The sequence below is a fragment of the Loxodonta africana genome, chromosome 16, assembly GCF_030014295.1.
Source record: "Loxodonta africana isolate mLoxAfr1 chromosome 16, mLoxAfr1.hap2, whole genome shotgun sequence".
NCBI classification, from domain to species: Eukaryota; Metazoa; Chordata; class Mammalia; order Proboscidea; family Elephantidae; genus Loxodonta; species Loxodonta africana.
Genome location: NC_087357.1, coordinates 36361208 through 36384878, shown reverse-complemented (window position 1 = coordinate 36384878; position 23671 = coordinate 36361208). Strand labels below are relative to the sequence as shown.

General features: G+C 47.2%; 2 protein-coding genes across 2 annotated transcripts; both read left to right on the top strand.

The window, feature by feature from the left end:
* The first annotated feature begins 12 nt into the window (after nt 1-12).
* On the top strand, nt 13-23658 carry HOGA1 (4-hydroxy-2-oxoglutarate aldolase 1). Its single transcript, XM_003409200.4, has 7 exons — nt 13-712; nt 13573-13701; nt 13907-14034; nt 14749-14883; nt 15150-15246; nt 16585-16718; nt 21256-23658. The coding sequence occupies exons 1-7, from the start codon at nt 502-504 to the stop codon at nt 21403-21405; spliced, it is 984 nt and encodes a 327-aa protein (XP_003409248.1). The 5' UTR covers nt 13-501; the 3' UTR covers nt 21406-23658.
* Nucleotides 3432-10618, top strand: C16H10orf62 (chromosome 16 C10orf62 homolog). Its single transcript, XM_023546843.2, has one exon. It carries the CDS (start codon nt 4416-4418, stop codon nt 5247-5249), a length of 834 nt encoding a protein of 277 aa, XP_023402611.1. The 5' UTR covers nt 3432-4415; the 3' UTR covers nt 5250-10618.
* Nucleotides 23659-23671: the final 13 nt, after the last annotated feature.

Here is a 23671-nt window from a genome sequence, read left to right as displayed (position 1 = left end):
GGGGCTGTGTATGGCCAGCACAGGCCTGTCACATGAACCTTGGTGAGAAGAGCTTGGCAGGCGAGTGGGACAGCAAGGGGCGGGCTGGGCCCTCACAGGCAGGGCAGGGCCCGCTCAGCCAATCAGCTCCAGCTGCAGACCTGCCAAGCGGAAGTCCGGCTGGGCTCCCGGCTTTGGGCTGGGAATTGTGGGAGGAGGGGCCCAGACCCGGCTGGAGACACCTTTTTATGTTGAAACCCCAGGAACCAGCCCTCCATCTGCCCAAAGGAACAGTGGCGTGTGGCATTTCTCCAGCTGCTGCCCAAGGGTCAGGAGAAGCCCTTGCCCCTTGCCTTGCCTCTGACCAGGGGGGTGTCCAGGCCAGGCCTGCCCCAGCGTTTATGAGTCAGGGGCAGCAAATCTTTAACTTGACACATTGATCATTAACATGGGGTAAGAAGGAGTCTGAGCTCAGCCTCACTTGAGGGCAGAGACCAGCTGGGCCTAGGGCCTCCTGTGGAGATGCTGGTCCCCCAAGTCTGGTCCTCTGTGAGGCAAGGGCTGAGCAGGGGCTTGTCCCGGAATGTGGGGGGCCGGCCGTCAGGGGAAGGGAGGAAGGTGGACATTTCGGGTATTTACCCCCCAATGACCACCCCCTTCACTGCCACCGCAGAGGTGGACTATGGGAAACTGGAGGAGAATCTGCACAAACTGGGCACCTTCCCCTTCAAAGGTAAGTGGGACCTGCCTGCTGTGGGCATCAGGGAGATGTTAATGACCACGTGCTCCTCAGCCAGAGACCACAGGGAGGTACACAGGCTCTGTGGTTCTCATGGCTTTTCAGGCCACTTGGGGCCATTTTATTATGGGAGAGGAACAGGGGGCACTGGTGAAAAGTTTCCTGCTGGCCTCTGACTTTGGACTGAACCTTACTGGTCTGTTTCCCCAGCTATAAACTGCTGAAGTGCCTTCTGAGCACTTTATCATGGGGATTGAACTGGAGAATGAGTGTGAAAGTCCTTGTCGACCAGGCCTCTGTGCAGATGTGAGGGCACCTCTTCCTGCGTGGGCAGCTGGCCAGCAGCCTCACTTCGCTCCAAGCCCTGCACACTCTCAGCGGGGCAAAGCCGCCCTTGGCAGAATTAGTTCTGCCTGCTCTGGCTCCTGGACCAGTGGCATCTGATCCATTTCCTCCCTTTACACACGGGTATCCTCCTCTCTGAGGTCAGGGGCCAAATCACATTTGTGGTACTCAACACCCAACAGAGACACAGGCACAATAAACGAAGGAGAAGAAATGGTGAGTTCTGTCCATCCTGCCCTGCTTGTCCTCACCAGTCACCCATGACAGTCCCCTGAGGGAGCATTCTCAATAGCACCATTTCACAGATGGGAATCTGAGGCTAAGACGGATGCGGTCACTTGCCCAAGGTCACTCAGTTCGTACATGGCTGAGCTGATATTTGAACCAAGGTCTGACTGCATGGCCCATCCTGCTTCACTCCACTGCACTGACTCTCATTACAGGTGCTGAGTTGCTGGACCAGACTAATGGGGCCCTTTCAATAAAAGAGTCTGATTGGCACTAGTTTTGGGAATGGAGTGGCTTAGACCAAGTCAATGCAGTGTAGCAGTTAAGAACATAGACTCTGAATTCAAATCACAGCTGCCTAACTTGGCTGTGGGAAGATCTCTCTAAACCTCAGTTTCCTCATCTGACATGTAGGAGTAATAATGCCCATGTCATAGAATGGTCGGAAGGAAAAAAGAAAAAAGAATGCAAGCAAAAGCGTGCTATAAATTGTAACGAGTGAGATACATCAAACCCAATTGCCGCGGAGTCATTTCTGACTCATGGTGACTCCATGTGTGTCAGGGTAAAACTATACTCTGTAAGGTTTTCAGTGGCTGATTTTTCAAAAGTAGATCACCAGGCCTTTCTTCTGAGGTGCCTCTGGGTGGACTTGAACCTCCAGCTTTTTGGTTTATTAATTCCAATGAAAATAGTTACTAAAATGACAGTGTGGTTGGGCATTGTGGGCAAAGCTGCTTTGTGACAGTGACCACGGGCCTGGCTGAGACCCCATTCATATCTCAGCAGTGTGTGATGTGACAATGAAGGAGACAGTGAAGGCCCTGTGGACACCCACAGTGAGCAGGGACACAAACAACAAAATCTACTGTTGTTTCAGGCTCATAGAGGCCTGAAAGTTTGGGCTGAGGCTTAGTTCTCTGGAAGCAAAGCGAGAACCTCCTTGAACCTCTGAGAGAAGTCTCTACTTCAGCTTCAAGGGTAGCCTATCATGGGGGTGGTAGGGTGGACTTTGTAGCCAGGGTCTGCCTGCTACCTGGAGGACTCATGGAGACCTCCTTCCCTCCCACTCACGCTGGCATGGGGGTGCCCCAGGAGCACAGGCTCCCGCAGATTTGGCAGCCTTGGGGCACACAAGCCCACTAGACTGTTTCCCTTGCAACGGATGGAGCTTCCTGCTCCCACTTCCTCTCTCACCCACACACCAGGGAGCCAGTGGCTGTGCTAGAAAAAGCCCAGCATCCAGAGTTAGAAGACCTGGGTAAGAGCCCTGGTTGTGCCGGTGACAGTGACCTTGGAGAACTCACTTAACCTCTCTAATCCAGTTTCCTCATTTTAAAATGGGAACCGAATTTTCATGTTCCTGGCCACAGGGTTCAATGTATTCCTTCCAAGGAGCTCAAGCATGGAGCGATGGCACAGAGAACATGAAGCCGTAGGGTCCTGTCGCTGCTCCCAGGACGCAGCCAGAATGCCCTGGGAGGGATCAGAGAACAACTTTAGGTCTAAAATCTGTGTTTCTCTTGCCCTATCCTGGCCCCTGGGGTAGGCTTTGTGGCCTTACACTCAGAATCAGAGGAGGGAAACGTTGCATAGCACACAGCAAGGTCCTCCAGCAACAAGTTAACGATCCTCCACAGCGGAGGAGGGAACCTGTCCTTGCTGAAGCAGTGAACAGCCAGAGATCCTCTGGAACTGTATAACTTTTTTTTAGTATTGTTAATTTGTACCAATTATTTGAAAAAAGAGTTTTCTTTTAAAAATAAAAGTTATAACCAGAGACAGGAGGGAGGGAGGCAGTTGTTGCAGGAAGGCCTTTTGGCCCTGAACTCACTCACAAATGACCTCAAAGATGGACTTTGAGTTGTTGTTTCTAAATGAGGACAACCACAGAGCTACCGCAGCAGGACTGGGGAGGAGAGGTTCCCATAACACTTTGAAACTTGTGTCTCGTTGCCTCAGAATGGCAAGTGCACTGTGGTATCTTATGATAAGATACAACGTTTTTGTGTATTTTAAAATTATCACTTTGCTAAATCAAAAAATCAGATCTCCTGTTTAAAATATCATATTTTTTACAATCTTATTTTGTCATTTCTTCTTCTTCTTTTTTTTTTTTTTTAATATACTAGACGTTTCTGGGGGAAAAAAATAGTGTCTGTTCCCTGAGAGGCCCTGGGTATAACTCAGGATTGTGAGCCGCAGTCTCAGTTTTCAGCACCTTCAGAAAGCCATCTGGTCCCCCTACTCACAACCTGATCCATGCCCATTTGCCTGGGGCAAATTCTGGGTTTGTATCACTAAGGCACGGGGTAGCAGCCCCCACCCTGGAATGGCCCCAGGAATCTGGGACCCAGTGAAGTCCTGTCCTATCTGCCTTCCCAGCCCACTGCATTTCCCCGCCTCAGTTGTGACCTCATGTTATTCCAGAGTGAGCTCCCTTCCTGGGCCTGTTTTTCTGCTGGACCCTGCCCCAGATTGTGGCAGGGGGCTGTGGTGGGAATGGAATGCACTGAGCTGGCAGCCGTGGAGGGCCTGGCTTGGAGGGAGACACCTGCTCAGGTGGCCAGGAATGGATGCCAGCCCAGCCAAGGGGGTCCTTGTGCCATGGCCAGCCTGACCCAGCAGGCTTCACCCCTAGTGGCCACCAGGTAGGGAGGGGGAGAAACCAAAGACTAGAAGGTAAGAAGGATTGAACTGCAAAATGGGCCACAAAGCGGAAGGGAAAAGAGACTCAGATTTGGGGAAGCTACCCTTCCACTGGCCTTGGGGACAGCTGTCAGGGTAAGAGACAAAGACCCAAGCCTCAGACCATGCCTCCCAGGCAGCACATGAGGGATGCTGGCTTCTCCCCACCCCACCCCCCAGCTGCCTTCCTCACAATGGGCTTCATTGCTGAGGTGGGAGGGGCCGCCCAGGGAGGGCACAGCAGGAGGCCTGCCAGACAGCCCCGGGGAGCCTACCTTTCAAGCATGAGCCAGACCACCTGGGCTCCCTCACTCCCAGTGTGCTCTTAGCTCTGCCTGCCTGGCCTGAGGTCCTGGAGACCTTCTTGGAGCTAGTCCAGCAACCATCATGCAAGGTGGTGCTGGTGGCTGCCCTCTTGCTTGGAGGCGGAAGCCTCATGCTGTGGATTCAGAAGAAGAGAAGAAAGATCACTGCTGGGTCTGTAGAAGACGACTTCGAGGCACCAGAATCCCATAAAGCAAAGAAAGAGGACTGGATCAAGTCTCACTTTAGCCGCCTTTCTGATGAAAAGCTGGAGGCCAGCAGCCATGCCACCATCGCCACTCCCCAGCCGGAGAGTGGGAGTGGGGAGGCAAGCACCAGGATCCGTGTGGACACCTTCACCACAAGGCATGGAGAGGGAGGCACTGCTCTCCAGCGGGAATCCTTCACCAGCAAGCAGCGGACATCGGGGTCCTCAGTGACCAAAGAAACCCACAAGGAGTCTGGGAAATCCTCGTCCACGGATGAGGCCACCTGGGCCGCAGTGGCTGCCTGCACCAAAGAGATTGACTGCAAGGGGAGGCACCTGGCAAACTCCATGCTACAGCGAGCCAGAGCTTGCCAGCTCTCAGGCCACCTGGAATCCAAAGACATCAACCAGGAGGAGTTGAAGGCCCTGGAGGAGGTGGAGATGAAACTGAAAGGGAATTTCCTCATCCAGCAGGAGAACACCACAGCTGGCATGAACCACACTCACACCTTCCAGGGCCACAGTCACTACGGCCACCAGAGCCACCAGAGTCATCCAGTCCACCAGGGTCAACCAGTCCACCAGAGCCACCAGGCTCATCCAGTCCACCAGAGCCACCAGCCTCATCCAGGTCACCAGAGCCACCAGGCTCATCCAAGTCACCAAAGCCACCAGAGTCATCCAGGTCACCAGAGCCACCAGAGCCACAGCATGCCCAACCGCAGCCACCAGATCTATGACCCCTTTGAAGCCACCTAAACATGGATGAAGATGTCCCTTCCCCCAGCAAGGCTGGCATACATACCCAGGCAGTTTTCTCTCCTATGTGGCAACCTATATGGCCCAGGGTGAGATGCTGCTGGCAAAATCCTCTCTTCTGCAGCCCCACAGGGGTCCCGGGCCCCTGCAACTCTATGCATGGGGTCTGCCACAGATAACAGCCCCTGATGTTGGGAGAGCTGAGAGGAGGCGAAGCAGCTGAGACACTCTGAGGCTCCTGAAGACCCATGGAGAGAAGACAGACAAGGCAGACACCCAGGAGCAGTCAGGAGCCCCACACTGATGCCAAATGCCTGAAACTGAGCCAATAAAGCCTTGTGTACCCTCACTCTGAGTCTGGAGGCTCTGTGGCCAACCTGAGGTCTGGGCAGGGAATGGAGAGAAAGCTCCTTCTCCAGCAGTCCTCAGTGTGGGGGCCATGGCCTGGGGTATTTTCACTGGGCTCTTTTGAGACTCCTTAAAATGGCTCCCTGGGTCTCAAATTCAACACTCATCAACCTGGCTATGACAGCCAGGTGTTGGAGATGAGGGAAAGAAATGGGCTTTCAGAAGAGGGTAACCAAGTGGTATGGGACATAGGGCTCCTGTCTTCTTTGTGCCGTCCTCATCATGCCTATTTCTTCTCAAGCTATATGACGTCCCTCACTGCAGTTCTCTCTCCCTGTCCCAGTGCCTCCCCAGGCCCACTGGGATCCATGTTTCCATGTCGGTACCTCCCCACCGCCTACCTTCAGAGCTGTTATGTTGGTATAATTTCTGTTCTTGTTTCTGTTACTATTGCTGTGCCTGTGAATGTGGCTGCTACCCTGTATTAGTAATACCAGTATTACTAATACTTCCAGCTTCCTCTTTTTGAGTTTTTAGCACATGCCATGCTCTGTGTTAAGGGTTAAATGTTAAGTCACAGCCCCATGAAGAAGGTATTATGTTATCTCTGTTTTTCACATGAGGAATCTGAGGTTCAGAGAAATTATGCTGAGAAGACATAGATTGCAAGTGATGTTGCTAGGATTAATCCCAGTTTTGCCAGATTTCAGACCCATACCACTAATCTCAGCCCTGTACAGGCTTCTTCCCACCATCCCCATGGGGGTCTACTTCTCTCATCCTTATTCCTCACCTCTTCCTAGATATTCTGATGCTTTCTCTGTTCTCATGCAAGCCTGGGACTCAAACTGCCTCCTCCTCTTGTTTCCCAAGAAGCCATTTCTGGGGCAAGGGGTGACCCCAAGTCAGTTAAAGCGAGGCAGCTGCCTCTCCCATGAAATTTGAGACAAGTCAGCTACAAGGTACTATCTAATCCCAAGTGACTACAAGAAATTTGAACCATTTGGATCTATTATGAATTTACCAGTGGTTCCCAGCCTGTGGACCTTAAACCCCAGCAAGAAGGGTGGGGGAGGGGAGGAAGTGCACAGCATTACTGCAAAGGATGGATAAACCCAAAATGTTGTCATTTAATTTTATGAAGTACAGTTGCTAGGAGTATTTGAATTTTTTGACATAACTAATAGATGACAATATTAGAAAAAAAACTGTTACTGTCAAGTTGATTCCGACTCATAGCAACCCTATAAGACAAGAAGAACTGCCCCACAGGGTTTCCAAGGAGCAGCTGGTGGATTCGAACTGCCGACCGTTTGGTTAGCAGCCGAGCTCTTAACCACTGTGCCACCAGGGCTCCATGACCATATATATATGTATGTGTATGTATGTATATATATGTGTGCATATATGTATGTATGTATATGTCACGGATTGAATTGTTCCCCCCCCAAATATCTGTCAACTTGACTAGGTCATGATTCCCTTGTATGATTGTCTACCATTTTATCATCTGATGTGATTTCCCTATGTGTTGTAAATCCCATCGCTATAAGATGTATTAGCAGCAGTTATGTTGATGTTGTCTACAAGATTAGATAGTGTCTTAAGCCATCTCTTGAGATATAAAAGAGAGAAGTGAGCAGAGAGACATGCGGGACTTTATACCACCAAGAAAGCAGTGCTGGGAGCAGAGCGTATATCCTTTGGACCTGAGGTTCCTGTGCTGAGATGCTCCCAAACAAAGGGAAGACTGATGATGGGGACCTTCCTCCAGAGCCGACAGAGAGAGAAGGCCTTCCCCTGGAGCTGGCGCCCTGGGTTCAGACTTCTAGCCTACTGAAGTGTGAGAGAATAAAACTTTCCTTTGTTGAAGCCATCCACTTGTGGTATTTCTGTTATAGCAGCACTAGATAAATAAGACAGTTTGTATACATGTATGTGTGTGTGTACGTACATATATACATACACACACACACATCAAGAGGCAGTCGTTTGAACAGAACGAGGGGATACTGCATGGTTTAAAATCAGGAAAAATGTGCGTCAGGGTTGTATCCTTTCACCATACTTATTCAATCTGTATGCTGAGCAGATAATCCGAAAAGCTAGACTATATGAAGAAGAATGGGGCATCAGGATTGGAGGAAGACTCATTAACAACCTGCTATATGCAGATGATACAACCTTGCTTGCTGAAAGTGAAGAGGACTTAAAACATTGGTAAAGATCAAAGACCACAGCCTTCAGTATGGATTACATCTCAACATAAAGTAAACAAAAATCTTTACAACTGGACCAATAAGCAACATCATGACAAACAGAAAAGATTGAAGTTGTCAAGGATTTCATTTTACTTGGAACCACAATCCATGGAAGCAGCAGTCAAGAAATCAAAAGACGCATTGCACTGGGCAAATCTGCTGCAAAAGACCTCTTTAAAGTGTTAAAAAACAAAGATGTCACCTTGAAGACTCAGGTGTGCCTGACCCAAGCCATGGGGTTTTGAGTTGCCTTATATGCATGTGAAAACTGGAGGAAGAATAAGGAAGACCAAAGAAAAATTGACGCCTTTGAATTGTGGTGTTGGCAAAGAATAAAGAGTATACCATGGACTGCCAAAAGAACGAACAAATCTGCCTTGGAAAAAGTACAACCAAAATGCTTCTTAGAAGCAAGAATGGCAAGACAATGTCTCACATACTTTGGACACGTTATCAGGAAGGATCAGTCCCTGAAGAAGGACATCATGCTTGGTAGAGTAGAGGGTCATCAAAAAAGAGGAAGACCTTCAATGAAATGGATTGACTGCAACCATGGGCTAAAGTATAACAATGATTATGAGGATGGCGTAGGACCAGGCAGTGTTTCGTTCTGTTGTACATAGGGTGGCTATGAGTTGGAACTGACTTGATGGCACCTAATAACAACTATATGTGTGTCCTGGTGGTACTAATGGTTAAGCACTTGCCTACTAACTGAAAGATTGGCAGTTCAAACCACCCAGTGACTCTACGGGAAAAAGACCTGGCGATCTGCTCCCATAGAGATTACAGCCAAGAAAACCCTTTAGGGCAGTTCTACTATGTTCCATGGGGTCGCTATGAGTCAGAATTGACCCCACAATTTTAGATATACAAAGCTATATGTATGTAGTCAATCACATTGGCAAATTTTGGAGACTGCTAAACTAGACAAATGCAAGAGGGGGTTGGCTTCTGAAAGTGACTATCAAAATTTGTGCACATATCTGGACCACCTTAAATCCCTTTTTAAAGCTCATTACATGAAATTTTAGCGAACTACCACTTTGAAATCTTAAAAATAAGTTTTTTAACTGATAAAATTTAAATAAGGTCTTTAGTTAATGTTATTGTACAAATGTTCATTTCCTGTTTCAGATAATTGTACTAGAGTTGTGTACGACATTTTGGGGGGTGGGAGCTGGAGGAAAGGTGTATGGAAACTCCCTGCATTCTGCAATTTTTCTGTAAATCTAAAAGTAGTTCAAAATTAAAAGTTAAGAAAGTTTTCAGACAATTTAGTTAAGAGTACATGGCAAAGTTTTAATTACAGTTGTACTGCAAGGAAAACAGTCTCTAGCCAGCCAACTTAAGGATATACTCTTCGTAAGGGCGTTTTATGAGAAAAGAGAATGGCTAGATGATCATTGTTAGATTAGATACAAAGAAGATTTATCTAGTCTGGGCTGGTTTCTCAGAGAAAGCTGAATACCACTAAAAGTTCATCAGAAAATTGCTTAAGCATTTTATCAAGAATGCGTACTTCTTCCCAGAGGGAAGTTCTGAATAACATCCTTGCAAAAAGGTTCTGCCCAAGACCAGGTTTGGGACAATTTTTCTTTTACACAACAAATTGCCAGCAGGCATTGTGCTGGGTGTCATGGAGCCCAAAATGAGGAGGACACCATCCATGAACTGGATGATTCTAGGCACAGCAAGACAAGTACTGCACGAGGCGGACAGGACGCTGTGGAGCACCAAGGGGTAAGGAATTGAAGAAGAGCTTAGTGACTCTTACGGCATTTGAGGTGCTTCAACTAGGGAGGCGTTCCAGGCAAAAGGGAATGGCATGAGCAAGGGTTTGGAAGCGGGGAAGGGGCAGTGTGTCTGGGGGAACCTGGACAGTTTGATTGAAGAGGAACGTGTAGAAATAGGCATGGAGTGGGAGAAAAGGCCAGAAAAATGACTCTAAAGCTTAGTGCCAAGGAGGACTTTGGAGACCATCCAATCCAATTCCCTCATTTAAAGTGAAGGGCAGACTGAGAAATTTTGCCTAATCCTAGGGGAGGAGGGACTTGAAAGGTTCTGAGGCCCTCTGTGCATTTGAGTAGGTAGGCAGCAAGGAACTGGTAATGGAAGTTCAGAGGAGAGCTGTCCAGTGGAGGGATCCCAGAAAGAAAGAGGAGGTGACAAAGATGAGGGACTGAGAAGGCATAACAGTGACTGGGGACACTCCTTATATAAAAGAGACTGTGATTCCTCTTGGCCATGGTAAGTCACCATGTCGCTGGTACATCTCAATCCCAAACACCCAGTCCCCTTCCCAGGTCACACTGGCTTCCCTGAGCAACCAGCATAACCGTGGGGGCAGGGGAGAGTAGCTTCTGAAATGAGAATGAGCCTCTTTGGTCCTTGAGTGCTGTCTCCCCTCCAACACCAGCTGTCCTCCTTCTCAAAGGAAAACTGCCACCTTCCTGATTTAAGTCTTGAGCACTTTCTCCTGAGGCCATAATAATTACAGCTCACATCGAGTGCCAAGTTCTATTCCAAGCCCTTTACAAATAGCATCTCATTTAAACCTCAAGACAGCTCTGTGAGGAAGGTACTAATATTACCCCTATTTTTCAGCTGACGAAGCTGAGGTTTGCCTAAGCCTTTTACCCAAGATCTCATAGCTGATGAAGGGCCACACTGAGACTTCAATCACAGCTTCTCTGACTTCAGAGCCTATGCATCGAACCATTCTGCTTCTCCGCTACTCGCTTGCCTCGGTCCCCTGCGCATGAGGGACCCTGGCCTTTTCCTCTCCTCTAGCCCCCTCTCTACATGAGGGGAGGCATGCCAGGCCTGGCAATGGGCAGCTAGCCAGGGAGAAGGAGGGAGCTCTTTGCAGCAGTTGGTTTTGTATACCAGCTTTGCTCCTGGCTTCCTTTTCTTTCCTTTCTCCCAAATATCTATTTGTGATAATCCTTTTGCATTGAGTGCTCTAAACTATTTCAAAATATTTTGGGGATGGAATGGAGTGGGGAGGAGAAAGAAAAGAAAGTTAAATAAAAGTTGAGAGGAAAGTGATTTTACCAATAATTCCTTGATAATCAGATTCAAAGTTCTTTCCTGTACATTTTCTTATTTTAAATAGTTTTTATAAGGTAGGCTTGGAAAGGATTTCATTGCCATTCTACTGAGGAAATGGAAACTCAGGGACATGCTGTGACATGCTAAAAAGCCAGAGACGACTCTTGCGTTCAGAGCTCCTCTGGCTACACCATACTTCCCTCTTCCTTGTCAGGAGTCTGGCCTGGATCAAATGATCCCTTAAACGAGAAAAGAGAGAGGGCTGTGCCACCAGGAGCATCGAGCGCAGAGGCCTGCTTCTGCCTCTTAGAGGTGAAGACCCAGAAATCCTGCTGTTCAGGGCAGGTGCCATGGAACCTGTCCACCCATGGGGAACTGACCACCAGGATGAGGAGTGTCCTGGACATGAGTACTTATGACTGAAGAAGGACTGTAGCAAGCATGAGCCCCAGCCCCCAGCCCAGCTGATACCTGTAGCCAGTACTTGTTAGAACAAATGACTGATAAAACAGGAAAATGCAGGACTGGGATAGAAGATGTCTTTGGTATTTGAATAGAAATGGCAAGAACTTGATCCTTAAATATTTAGTCAGAGGGTGCTGGCCCAGTTGTGGACGGACTCGGGCTCTCACCTAAGGCTGGCAGCTCTGCGCATGGGTGTGACCTGTTGCAGAGGACTGGGGCAGGATGTGGCAGGATGTATCAGGATGTAGTTAGGCTCCTAGCCTGACACTGAGGAATGGATCCTCAAGAGGCCATCAAGAGAAACCAAGAGCTCTTTGCCTCCAGATGTTCCCTGGAATGTTACCAAAGCAAAAAACTGGGAGAAAACTGCTAAATGTCCGGTGAGAGAGATTCTGGCCATCTACTCTGGGATTGAATGGTGTAGTTAACAGCATGGAAAAAGGTCTGTGGTATAAAGTTGAGTCTACATCACACTGTGTCCCCTTAAGGATGACTCACAGGAACAATTTCTCTTAGTTCCAGTGCCAGGAAACTGTGCTTCTCCAGGGCAGCTGCTTTGCTTTTATCTTTTGGATTCTACATACGTGTTAGCTGACCACATTTCCTTTTTAGCTTTGTCGGGAAGCTCAAAGTCAAATTTATGGCCCATTCTCACAACTGTACGGCAGGGATTTTGTATGCTCCTGGTTTCATTTTTTTCCCCCATTCTCCCAGATATCTTTCTATTTGTTGATAGTCCTGGGGTATGTATGCTGTCCTGGGGATCACAGTGGTCCAATTCGCGGTCATGGAGGTGGTGCAGGACTGGGCAAGCTTTCATTTTGTGCATGGGATCGCCATGAGTTGGGGGCTGAGTCAACGGCAGCTAACAACAACATTGTTTGCTGTGTTTGTAAAATACTTTGCTCTTTTTGGGGGGTGGGGGATGGAATGGAGTGGGGAGGAGAAAGAAAAGAAGAGAAAAGAAAAAGTTAAATTTTAATAAAAGTTGAAAAGTGATTTAACGCAGGACAGTTCCTTGTTATCCAGCTGAAGAGCATCAGTTCTGCTGGTCTTTCATGGATATAAAAGGGTTGACATCTGTAGCTAGTACACGTTAGAAACCCCTCAGCAAATCATTGATAAAACAGAAAAATGCAAAGTAGAACAATGAGATGTCGCTTTTCATCCAGCAAATTGGCAAAAATTAGTTCTGACAATACCAAGTGTTGGCATGGATGAACACTAACAGGCTCTTCTGTGTTGCTGAAGGGGTACACACTGGTTAATTAAAGAGAAGTTTGGCACATGAAGATGCACGCACATATGACCCCCAGTTACGTCCCCAAGTATCTTAACTATAGAGAAAGTCCTGCACATGTGCACAGGAAATATTACAGAAAATGTTTGTCTCCACATGGCTTGTAATAGCAAAAAGAAGGAAACATTTTAAATGTCCTCAATAGGAGAATGAAAAATAAATTGTGGTCTAACCATACAACAGAATACTATACAGCAATTACAATGAATGAATCAGAACTTAATGTTGAGCAAAAACAGCAAATGGCACGAGGTTATATAAAATTTGGGAGTCCCTGGGTGGTGCAAACAGTTATTGCATTCAGCTGCTAACCAAAGTTGGAGGTTCAAGTTCACCCAGAGGCACCTCAGAAAAAAAGCCTGGTGATCTCTGAAAAAATCAGCCATTGAAAATCCTGCAGAGCACAGCTCTACTCTGACACACATGAGGTCGCCATGAATCAGAATCGATTCAGTGGCAAGTGGTTTATATAAATTTGATCCCATTTACAAGAAGTTTAAAATTGCCAGAACTAAATTGTATTTCACTCATGGGTTCATATGTACGTCTTCAGTGTAGAAAAAACATGGATGACAACAGTAAACACCATTGTCAAGACAGAGAACAGAAAGATGATGATCAGGGGTGGGTTGCCTTGGGTGTTGGGTACACTGATGTGGATTATATTATTATTATTTTGGGTATATTTAAAACATTTTATTAAATAAAGAAAAATGACTTGCAAACTCTCACTGTAAATGGATAGGAATACATTCTGGCTGAATCAGGAAGGAAATATGTGAAAAAGCTGTGGCGTGAGGGAGGTAGGAACCTGGGTGAGTATAATACCAATGCCCTGGTTGTTCATAAGAGGATGGGCAGGTGTTGGCTGGCTGTGATGGGACCTGTGTTGCAGGCTTCGTGGTCCAGGGCTCCAATGGCGAGTTCCCTTTTCTGACGAGCACCGAGCGCCTGGAGGTGGTGAGCCGTGTGCGCCAGGCCACGCCCAAGGACAAGCTCCTGATCGCTGGCTCCGGTTGCGAGTGTGAGGACGTGATGCCCAGGGCCCTGGGGGTGGCTGAGGATGGGGGGTCAGGCTCCTTGGCCCTGGGAGTTGGGTTCAGTCTACTTCTGCTTCTTCAGAAACACGCTGAGGCATCCCTTGTCTGCCCCAGGGTCCTAGCCCAGGCCTTTTATCTCCTGCTCTTGCCCTCCATGACTCATTGAGAAGACTGCCTTTCCTCCTGCAGCTACTCAAGCCACAGTGGAGATGACCGTGAGCATGGCCCAGGTCGGGGCTGATGCTGCCATGGTGGTGACCCCTTGCTACTATCGTGGCCGCATGAGCAGTGCTGCCCTCATTCACCACTACACCAAGGTGGGTTTGACAGGTGGTTGTTGGTTTGAGGCAGGGACTGAGGAGGCTGGATGAGATGGAGACAATGCTTGGGGATAGAAAAGGACAGGGGGTGAGCCTTGTTGTTGTGTCTGTCAAGTCGATTCCAACTCATAGTGACCTGATGTGACAAAGTAGAACTGCCCCACAGGGTTTTCTTGGCTGTACTCTTTATGGGAGTAGATTGCCAGGTCTTTTCTCCCTTGGAGCCACTGGTGGGTTCGAACTGCCAACCTTTTGTTTAGCAACCAAGTGCTTAACCATAGCATTACCAGGGTTCCTTTATGGTGAGCCTATGCCACATGAATAGCAACTGTAAGATAAGCATGGAGCACTACTATGTACCAGCTGTGTGACACCAGGCAATTTACCTAACCATTCTGTGTTGCTGTTACCTCCCCCTTTAAAATGGGAGGAATAATGGTATCTTCGTCATAAGTTATTGTGAGGGTTAAATGAGATCATGAGTATAAAGGGCTTACAACGGTGCCCTGCACTTAGAAAGCACTCAGTAAACATTGCCCATTATTACTGCTTACAGTTGGTGTCCATGGCACTTGTGGCTTATCGTTAAGGTGATGACCTGTCCAGGTAGCACTGTGGTGACCTAGGCCAGATCCTTGTTGGTAGTGGGCAGTCACTTGGGATTTGATGGTGTGGGCAGCTCCCATTTTCCCCTTCTCTCTACCTCCTTAGGTTGCTGACCTCTCCCCCATCCCTGTGGTATTGTACAGTGTCCCAGCCAACACAGGGCTGGACCTGCCTGTGGATGCAGTGATCACTTTGTCCCAGCACCCAAATATCGTGGGCATCAAGGACAGCGGTGGTGATGTGAGTGGCAGGCCACTCCCAGGCTGGGGCAGGTCTCTTCTTCTCTGGGCTCTAGCACTTTTGCTACCAAAATCAAGGCAGCTCTGGGATCAATCTGTCTTGGGCACCTGTTTGGGTTCTGTCTGTGCTTGGGCACTCAGGGCTTTGTCTGAACTTTAGGGCATCTCTCCAGGAATGGGGATCTCATATGATGCTTCCCCAGCCTTCGCTCCAGGTTGGCAGCCAGGGCTCTGGGCCCAGTGCTCACTCCGGGTTTGCTCTTGTAGGTGACCAGGATTGGGCTGATTGTTCACAAGACCAGGAAGCAGAATTTCCAGGTGTTGGCTGGATCGGCTGGCTTCCTGCTGGCCAGCTATGCCTTGGGTAGGGCGCCCACTGCTCTCAAACTGTGATGGGTGACCAAGATACACCAGGGCACCTGGGGTCTGCTGGGAGAGACCCTGAAGGCTGGGACTGGGGCTGCAGAAGGCGTTTGCCAGCTTGTGTGCTCTAAAACATCAGGAATTTAGCCACACTGCTTGCCTTTCTGAATACTGAATGCTGTGAGTGACCTTGGTGGGCATGGGGTGGAGGGTGGCAGTTACAATGCCTGGCCTGTACAACTCCTGTAGGAATGCCTGCAGTTTGTCCTGAGTCCCGAGCTCCCTACCTAGGTGACAAATATAGCTGCTCTAATCACGTCATGGAAGAAGTACAGCCAGAATGCCCCTCCGAAGCGAGGATGGCAAGACTATGTCTCACATAAGTTGGACATGTTATCAGGAGGAACCAGTTCCTGGAGAAGGACATCATGGTTGGTAAAATAGAGGGTCAGAGAAAAAGAGGAAGACCCTCAAGAGAAGGACTGACACAGTAGCTGCAACAATGGGCTCAAACATAGCAATGGTTGCGAGGATGGTGCAGGACTGGGCAGTGTTTTGTTCTGTTGTACATAGGGTCGCTATGAGTCAGAAGTGATTCAAGGGCACCTGACATCAACAACATATGTACTCATTCCAATTGTCTGCTCTTTCTCCAGCCTTGAGGCCACTGTGCATTGAATCATTCCTAACTAGTCTTAGAATCACACTCACAGGCTCGCAGAAGCAGCAGGGCCTTCTGAGATCACAGCCAACACATTTTCATTGCCCAGATGAGAACAAAGGGGACTAGAGAGTCTGTGACTTAGCCAAGTTCACACAGCCAATGGGAGGAAATGCCAGGTCTCCTGACTCTGCGTCCAGAGCTCTTTCCAGCCTCCCCGCCCTTCTGTCCAGGCTGGATTTGGGTGGGGGGCGGGGGGGAATACAGTTTCAGAAGAGCCAAAGCTTCCCCATCCACTTCACCTCCCCCCAGGACTGATGAGTCAGGGGCTATTGGAGGAACACTGGAGGTGTGAACTGGCAGGTGGGAGCTTACCAGGGGGGCACGATGTGGGGGCAGGGAAAGAACTGTCCTTATTTAGCTTTCGACTCTGCTCCCTGCCCCTTACAGAACAGCGCTGAGCAGCACTCAGTCTGTAGGATTCTGCTTTGAACATGCAGGCAGCTTTCCTCTCTGGAAATCTGTACTTCGTGGACTCAGACCTTGCCTTTGACATGGCCAAGCAGTGCCACATAAATTGCATTCTATCTCCCCAGAATAGAGGTGCCAGGGGGCCAGGGCTGTGCATTCTCTGTGGGAAGAGGCTCTGCTGATGTTCTGCGTCCTACTCTGCGACAGGAGCTGTGGGGGGTGTGTGTGCCCTGGCCAATGTCCTGGGGGCCCAGGTGTGCCAGCTTGAGCGACTCTGCCTCACAGGGCAATGGGAAGATGCCCAGAAGCTGCAGCACCGACTCATTGAACCAAACATTGCGGTGAGCTCCCAGCCCAGGGCAGCAGGGATTGGAGGGAGGGACTCTGTGAGCAGGAGCCAGGGCTGGCACAGGGGTCCCAGTCTCTTCTCTCTCAGGACATCCTTTCCAGTGTGGGAACTTCTTTTGCCTCCCCAGCTAATCCTGACTTCAGATAAAGTTGAGCTCTATTGCTTCTCACACTTAAGTGTGCATTAGAACTCACTTGGGGAGCTAGCTAAAATTCTAATTTTTTAGGTCTGGAGTGGGGCCCAAAAATATGCATTGAGACAAGCATCCTAGGTGATTGACATAATCCTGGGAGCTGATGTAGAGATGCACTGCCCTCCAGCGAGTCAACCATGGCCAGCTTTATCGGGGCCAGATGCTAAAAAACAGACTGTTGGGAGTAGCAGAGGATGAGCTGGAAGGTTGGAGGAGAAGCCTGTCTTTAAAATCTGTTCTGTGGTCAGACCACACACCCCAATTCTGTGCTGGGCAAGATGGGGAGAAGAACCCAAGATGTCAAAACCTACCTAGTGCCAGGCAGAGTTGCGTGGAGCCATACTGGAGTCTGAGAGAAAAAGAAAAACGTGTACCCCTATACACATGGTTTTAGGTATTCTTTTTAAATTACACTTTTTATTTTGACATACTCATAGATTCACATGCAATTTTAAGAAATAATGCACAGAGATCCCATGTACCTTCTATTTAATTTCCCCCAATGGTTACATCTTACAAAACTATAGTGCAATATCACAACCAGGATATAGAGATTGATATAGTCAAGATGCAGAACAATTCTATCATCACAAGTATCCTTCATGTTACTCTTTTATAACCATGCCCTTTCCTCATTTCCTTTTTGTTTAGAGAACTTCCTTTGGTGGTTCTCAAAGGGTTGGTCTGCAGATGACAAATTCATTCGTATGAGAATGTCTTGATTTCTTCTTCATTCCTGAAGGATATTTTCACTAGTCATACGATTCTGGGTTGACAGTTTTTTTTTTTTTTTCCTATCAGCTCTTGAAAAATATACCACTTCCTTCTGGCAACTCTGGTTTCACAAGAGAAATCTGTTGTCATTCGAAGTGTTTTTTTCCTCTATCGTAAGGTGTTATTTCTCTCTCACTGCTTTCAAGATTTTTTTCATGTTCATGGTCTTTAATTTTCTGAAATTTGACTACGATGTGTCTTTGTGTGGATTTCTTTGTGTTTACCCTGTTTGAGGGGTTCGCTCACCTTCTCGAATCTGTAGGTTTATGTCTTTTGCCAAATTTGAGGAGTTTTCAGCCATTGTTTCTTTGAGCACTTTTTCAGTCCCACCCTCCCTCTGCACTCCTTTGGAGACTCTGATGACACAAACGTTAAATCCTTTGTTACAGCCCCACAGGTCTGTGTTCTTGTCTCTTTTGCAGACTGAGTAATTTCTGTTGTTCTATCCTCCAGTTCACTAATTTTTTTTCTCTGTCCCCTCCATTCCACTCTGGAGCCCACTGGGTTTTTCATTTTGGTTATTGCATTTTTCAGTTCTAAAGCTTCCATTTTGTCCTTCTGTATATCTTGTTTATTTGCTGATATGTTCTATTTCTTTGCTACAACTTTATATTTTTTCCATTTGAGTGTGTTCATATTTGTTGAAGCATTGTTATGATGGCTGCTTTGAAATCTTTGTCAGATAATTCTCACATTTCTGTCATTTTGGTGTTTCCATCTATTACCTTTTTGAGATTTCCCTGGTTTCTGGTATGGGAATGATTTTTTCTTTTTTTTTACTCTGTAAAAAAATATATAATACATTTGCCAATTCAACATTTTCCAGGTATACAATTTAGTGATATCAAGTATGTTAATCATGTTGTACAACCACCACCTGTGAATGGTTTTTGGTATTGAAACCTATACATTTTGGGTATTATGTCTTGAGACTCTGGATCTTAGTTAATCAAGCCTTCTGTTTTCAATGACTTTCTCTGACACCACTCCAATAGGGCAAGGGGAAGCACTACCTTGTTACTGCCAGATGGGAGTAGGGGTACAGTATCCCCACACAGCTTCCACCGACAGTTGAGAAAGTGCTCCACCTTACTGATAGGTAAGGGTGGGGGTTCTGGTTCCCCACCAGGCCTCCACTGATACCTCCCTGAGTGGAAGGGGTAGGAGTGCCTCATTTCTGCTCCCCACTGACATCACCTACATAAGAGGGGATGACCTCCTGACACTCCGCCAGCCCTCCTCTGAAGATCCAATTGTTTTAAAATTTTTTTGCCAGAACATTGAAGTCGTTGAAAAATTAAAAAGTAGGTATATTTAAATTCACAGCATTATTTTAAGTTTAAATATTTTATTTATACCAAAAGCATAATTATAATCTTACTTTCCTGGTGCAATGGAAGCAAATCCATCAATAAAGATTTTTCAAAATCTACTTCTAGAAAAAAAAAAAATTGTTGAAAAATACATTAAAACCTGTATATACGGGTGCATGCTTTTCCTTTTGTCTCAGGCTTCAATATGGTGGGTGTGGCACTATTTTTATTTAAAATTTTGACATTTTGTTCATCATGGATTTTTGACATTTATCTTGATCTTCAGAAAACTGTTGTATTAAAATATTATTTATCTTGATTGCTGAGTTTTTTGGCACCTCCTTAAATTTTGCATTGCAGGCAAGTACCTTCAGACACGCTACAATATTTTGTTTGGTTCAAGTGGCGGGTGTGCTCTTGATCTATCTCATAGTTTGTATCCTTACCTCAAAGGGGCAGACTAACTCAGGTTTAGGGAAAGAGCAGCCGAGGAGGCAAGCACGAATCTCCCTGGATGCGAAGGTTCTCCTGGGATAAGACACTCTCTGCATAGTATGTAAAGGACCACAGAAATGAGAGCCTTTTGACTAAATTCCCTCAGGGCACAAACCCCCTGTATATGCTAGACATTCCACTAGGGTGGAGCCTCTGCTTGCTCATTCCCATTAACCTGGGAAAGAGAAGATCTCAGAGCCTGAATACCATACCAGGAAGAGGAGGAGCTTTCAGGGCTCTTGGGGACTGGTCTAATATTAGTGGTATTTTTCTCATCTGGCCCTTGTGACATCTCTATGGGGTAGGCGTTGTTATGACTTCATCTTACAGATGAAGCAGCCTGGCTACCCCTTGGGAAGAGAGGATATCTTGCTGCCATCCTAGCTCTCTGCATGTTGTCCTGCCTTATCCTTCATTTGTGCCTTCTCCTGTGCCAGCTCTGGGCACACACTCAGGAATGCCTGGAACACCTTTCTGCTGCCTGCGCTATAGGCTCAGCCACCCCAAGAGTAGCTTGATGTCACCCTATTGCCCTGCCCTGGTTGAATACAATGTCCTTCTTCTACCTTTCCACCCAGCCACCCTCCTAACCCCACTATATTTAGGACTTTCCATGGTCTTTACCACCACAGCATTCAACCCTTTCTCAGAGTCTGAAGAGGGGACAAACCAGTGACCTTCAGAAACCCATGGTAGAAGCAAACTTTCCTCTTGTTTCCACCCTCCCCCCTAGGTCTTTCTCACCCTACTCAGGTTCTGGGTGAAAAGGCCAGGTTATTAGAACATCATGGCTGGGGCTGGTTTACCACCCATTCCAAGAAAAAAATCCCATGCTTCTTAAAGCCTACTGGCCTCTAGTGGTGACTAGTTTTAGTCAATTATCCATCAGTGGTTCCCAGCCTTTTTTACCCCAAACAACCTTTCTTATCTTTTCCTTTCATGGAACCCACACTTCTGAGGTTTTACCTTCTCTCCAAATAAAACATTACTGAGTAATGATTGGTTTCCTAGTTTTTAGGTAGTCAAAGATTCATCTAACTCTTCCAGTCAGCATGAAATAACCAATGGCTACACCAAATGTAAAGAAACTTGATGCTTCATTTATTCTATCCCATGCATGATTTAAATTATGACAATGGCTTTAGGACTTGCATTACAGTGGAAAAGATTTTAGAGATCATGTTGTTCAGCCTCCTCATTTTTTGGACCAGGGACCTTGCTCAGAGATGATAAGTAAATGACACAAGGTTACACAACAGCACTTCTTTAGGCAATGACTCATTGTTTTCCCTGTGAGAAGCATTTAGAGTTGGGGTCAGGCAGGAGCTATGGTTGGGTGAGGGGAGCCCTGCTGCTTGGGGAGTGGAGGTCCTGGTTGTGCCTGAGGCTCTCACAGGCCCTTCTGCTTCCTGGCTTCCTAGGCCTGGTGTGCCCTGGGGCCAGGTTCCAGGGAACTGGGCTATAGACTGGTGATGCTCTAGTGCCCACAGGCATTACCGCTCTCCCTCCTGCTAGACTGGATTTTTCTCCTAAACCTTCCTTCATTAATCTGGGGCTTATGCATTATAATAACGTGCTTTCTGGTCCCTAAATCTAAATTCCCAATCTGCCCTGGGTGTCATAGATTTGGTAGAGTAACTTCACTGGGGGCAGAGGGTGGGCACACCAATTTTCTGAAAGTGACAGAGGCCTAGGCCCCAGATATGGGTGTTCAGGGAATTTCCCAGTCTCTTCTAACAGGCCCTGCTTCTCAGGTGACCCGGCACTTTGGCATCCCAGGGCTGAAGAAAGCCATGGATTGGCTTGGCTATTACGGTGGCCCCTGCCGTGCCCCACTGCAGGAGCTGAGCCCCACTGAAGAGGACACGCTGCGCATGCATTTTACCAACAATGGCTGGCTCTGAGAGTGAGGTGGGAATAGGCCCAGCCTGAGGCCATCCCAGCCTCCAGCCTTGCACCTGCCACCTGAAGGGGTGCACAGAGAAGCTGGGGGTTAGACGTGCCTTTCCCCGTCCAGTCCTCCAGGTGGCCTCTCACCAGGCACCACCACTCACATCTCCTCACAGCCCCATGACTTCTCATCATTGTATCTAAATTCTGTGTCTCTAGAGCCCCTTAGTCTAGGAAGGAGCAATCTGTCTCTTTGCTGTGGATGCTTTCCTATCCCCCAAGATACAGGAACCAGGAGCCAGAGGGAAAGGATGGGGTGGGCACAGTACAGAAGTTTGTGTTTCGGAAGGGAAGATTACTTGGGCTTGGCAATACAAATATGAGTAGCACAGCACAGCTGGAAGCCAGGGCTACTCCTAAGAGCCCAAATTCTGACTTCTTCCAAGGAAGTATGTAGGTCAGGAAACTTGATCAGGAAAGTGTCACTGGTCTTTGAAATGCTCCCAAGCTGCATTCCAGCCACACTGCCCTTTCTTAAATCTCTATTTTCTCTCAGCTCATATTCTTGTCTCTAGCCTTGGATCCTAACCATTGAAAATCTAGGAGAGCACTGAGACAGCCCAGCAGCTTGCTAGAATTGTTAAATAATGACACCTGGTGGATAAACGGAAACCCTGTTGGCATAGTGGTTAAATGCTATGGCTGCTAACCAAAAGGTCAGCAGTTCAAATCCACCAGGCACTCCTTGGGAACTATATGAGGCAGTTCTACTCTGTCCTATGGGGTCACTATGAGTTGGAATTGACTTGGTGGCAATGGGTTTGGTTTTCGTTTTTTGGTGGATAAATGTTAGTCTAGAACCTCATTCTGGCCAGCCTGGGTCTGAAACACTAGAGAAGGGAACTTGGCCTGAGGCAGGACCATTCTCTTATCTATAGGCACTCTGCTTTTATTGTTAAAAATAATTACTTCATTACTGCAATAAAGTTTAGTAAGTACAACTAGTGTGGCTATGTACAGATCAACACTCCACTGCTGTGCAGATTGCAAGGCCTGCCCCTGCAAGTTTCCTGCCCAGATGCCAAGAACCTTGCAGTAAAGGCAATTCAGCTCTCAAGGTCTGCTTAGTCCCAGCCCTGATACAGGCCCTATCAATACTGAGGAAACATAGGCACTAGATTCCTGGTGGTCTAGGGGAAGGCTTATGAAGGTTCTGAAAGGGAAAGGAAAGAGGCAAAAGGTTCAATTGAGATATTTAGAAACACTTAGCACCTTAATCAAAAAGGCCACTTTCTTCAAAATGCTTAACCCTTTTTAGTGATGTGACTAGTGTCAGGAAAACTGAGATGAATGTTTTAAAAATTACTCTGGTCAAAAAGAAAGTTTCCAAAACCAAAACCAAACTTGTTGCCATCAAGTGGATTCTGACTCACAGTGACGCTATAGGACAGCGTAGACCTGCCCCATAGGGTTTCCAAGGCTATAAATCTTTATGGAAGCAGACCGCCACATCTTTCTCCTGTGGAGCATCTGGTGGGTTTGAACCACTGACCTTTTGGTTAGCACCCAAGCACTTAACCACTGCACCACCAGGACTCTCAAGAAAGCTTAAGGGGAGGTAAATACACCTACTCCTCACTAATCGACATGGTTAGGTTCCAAAGACCCAGTCATTATGTGACAATTGGCATTATGCAAAAATGGAGGATGACTACATCATTACATAACTGTCAAATCACTGAGAATCATGGACCAGCCAAGTTGACACATAACCTTAACCATCACAGCCAGTGTTATTCTCGCCTTGCACCTTGCTGTTTGTTACTGCCAGCTGTACATTGTTAATGCACAAAATAGTTAGATAGTAGATTTTTTACTATTATCATAAATGCAGAATATCAGATAATGAGACAGTCAATAAGTGAGGACAGGGTGTAGATCCTAATTTAGGGCAAAGGTTAGAGGAAAGAAGAATATAAGGAGGTATCAATCTTCAAATGAAACTGGGCATCTGGATGGCACTGAAACTTGGGATTTAGCAGTTGGGCTCTTTTCACAGCAACATCCAGAAATTCTGCAGTGTCTACAGGACCTTGGGGAAACTTCTCCGAGCCTCATCTGTAGTGGGAAAATAATACTTTCCCCACAGGGCTGTGGTGAGGATTGAATAGGATCATGCGTATGAAAGAGTGAGCATGGTAAGTGTTCCTCATTAGCTGATTTAGGGAAGTAATACTCTACTGGCTGCTAAGAAAATAAAATCCCAGCAGGAGCTGACTT

Excerpts from the sequence above, each read along its gene's own strand:
- HOGA1 (XM_003409200.4), top strand. The coding sequence starts at position 502 with ATGCTGGTCCCCCAAGTCTGGTCCTCTGTGAGGCAAGGGCTGAGCAGG. Across the intron at positions 14,884-15,149 it reads TCAAGGACAGCGGTGGTGAT|GTGACCAGGATTGGGCTGAT; the intron begins GTGAGTGGCAGG and ends TTGCTCTTGTAG. Across the intron at positions 16,719-21,255 it reads TCATTGAACCAAACATTGCG|GTGACCCGGCACTTTGGCAT; the intron begins GTGAGCTCCCAG and ends CCTGCTTCTCAG.
- C16H10orf62 (XM_023546843.2), top strand. The coding sequence starts at position 4,416 with ATGCTGTGGATTCAGAAGAAGAGAAGAAAGATCACTGCTGGGTCTGTA.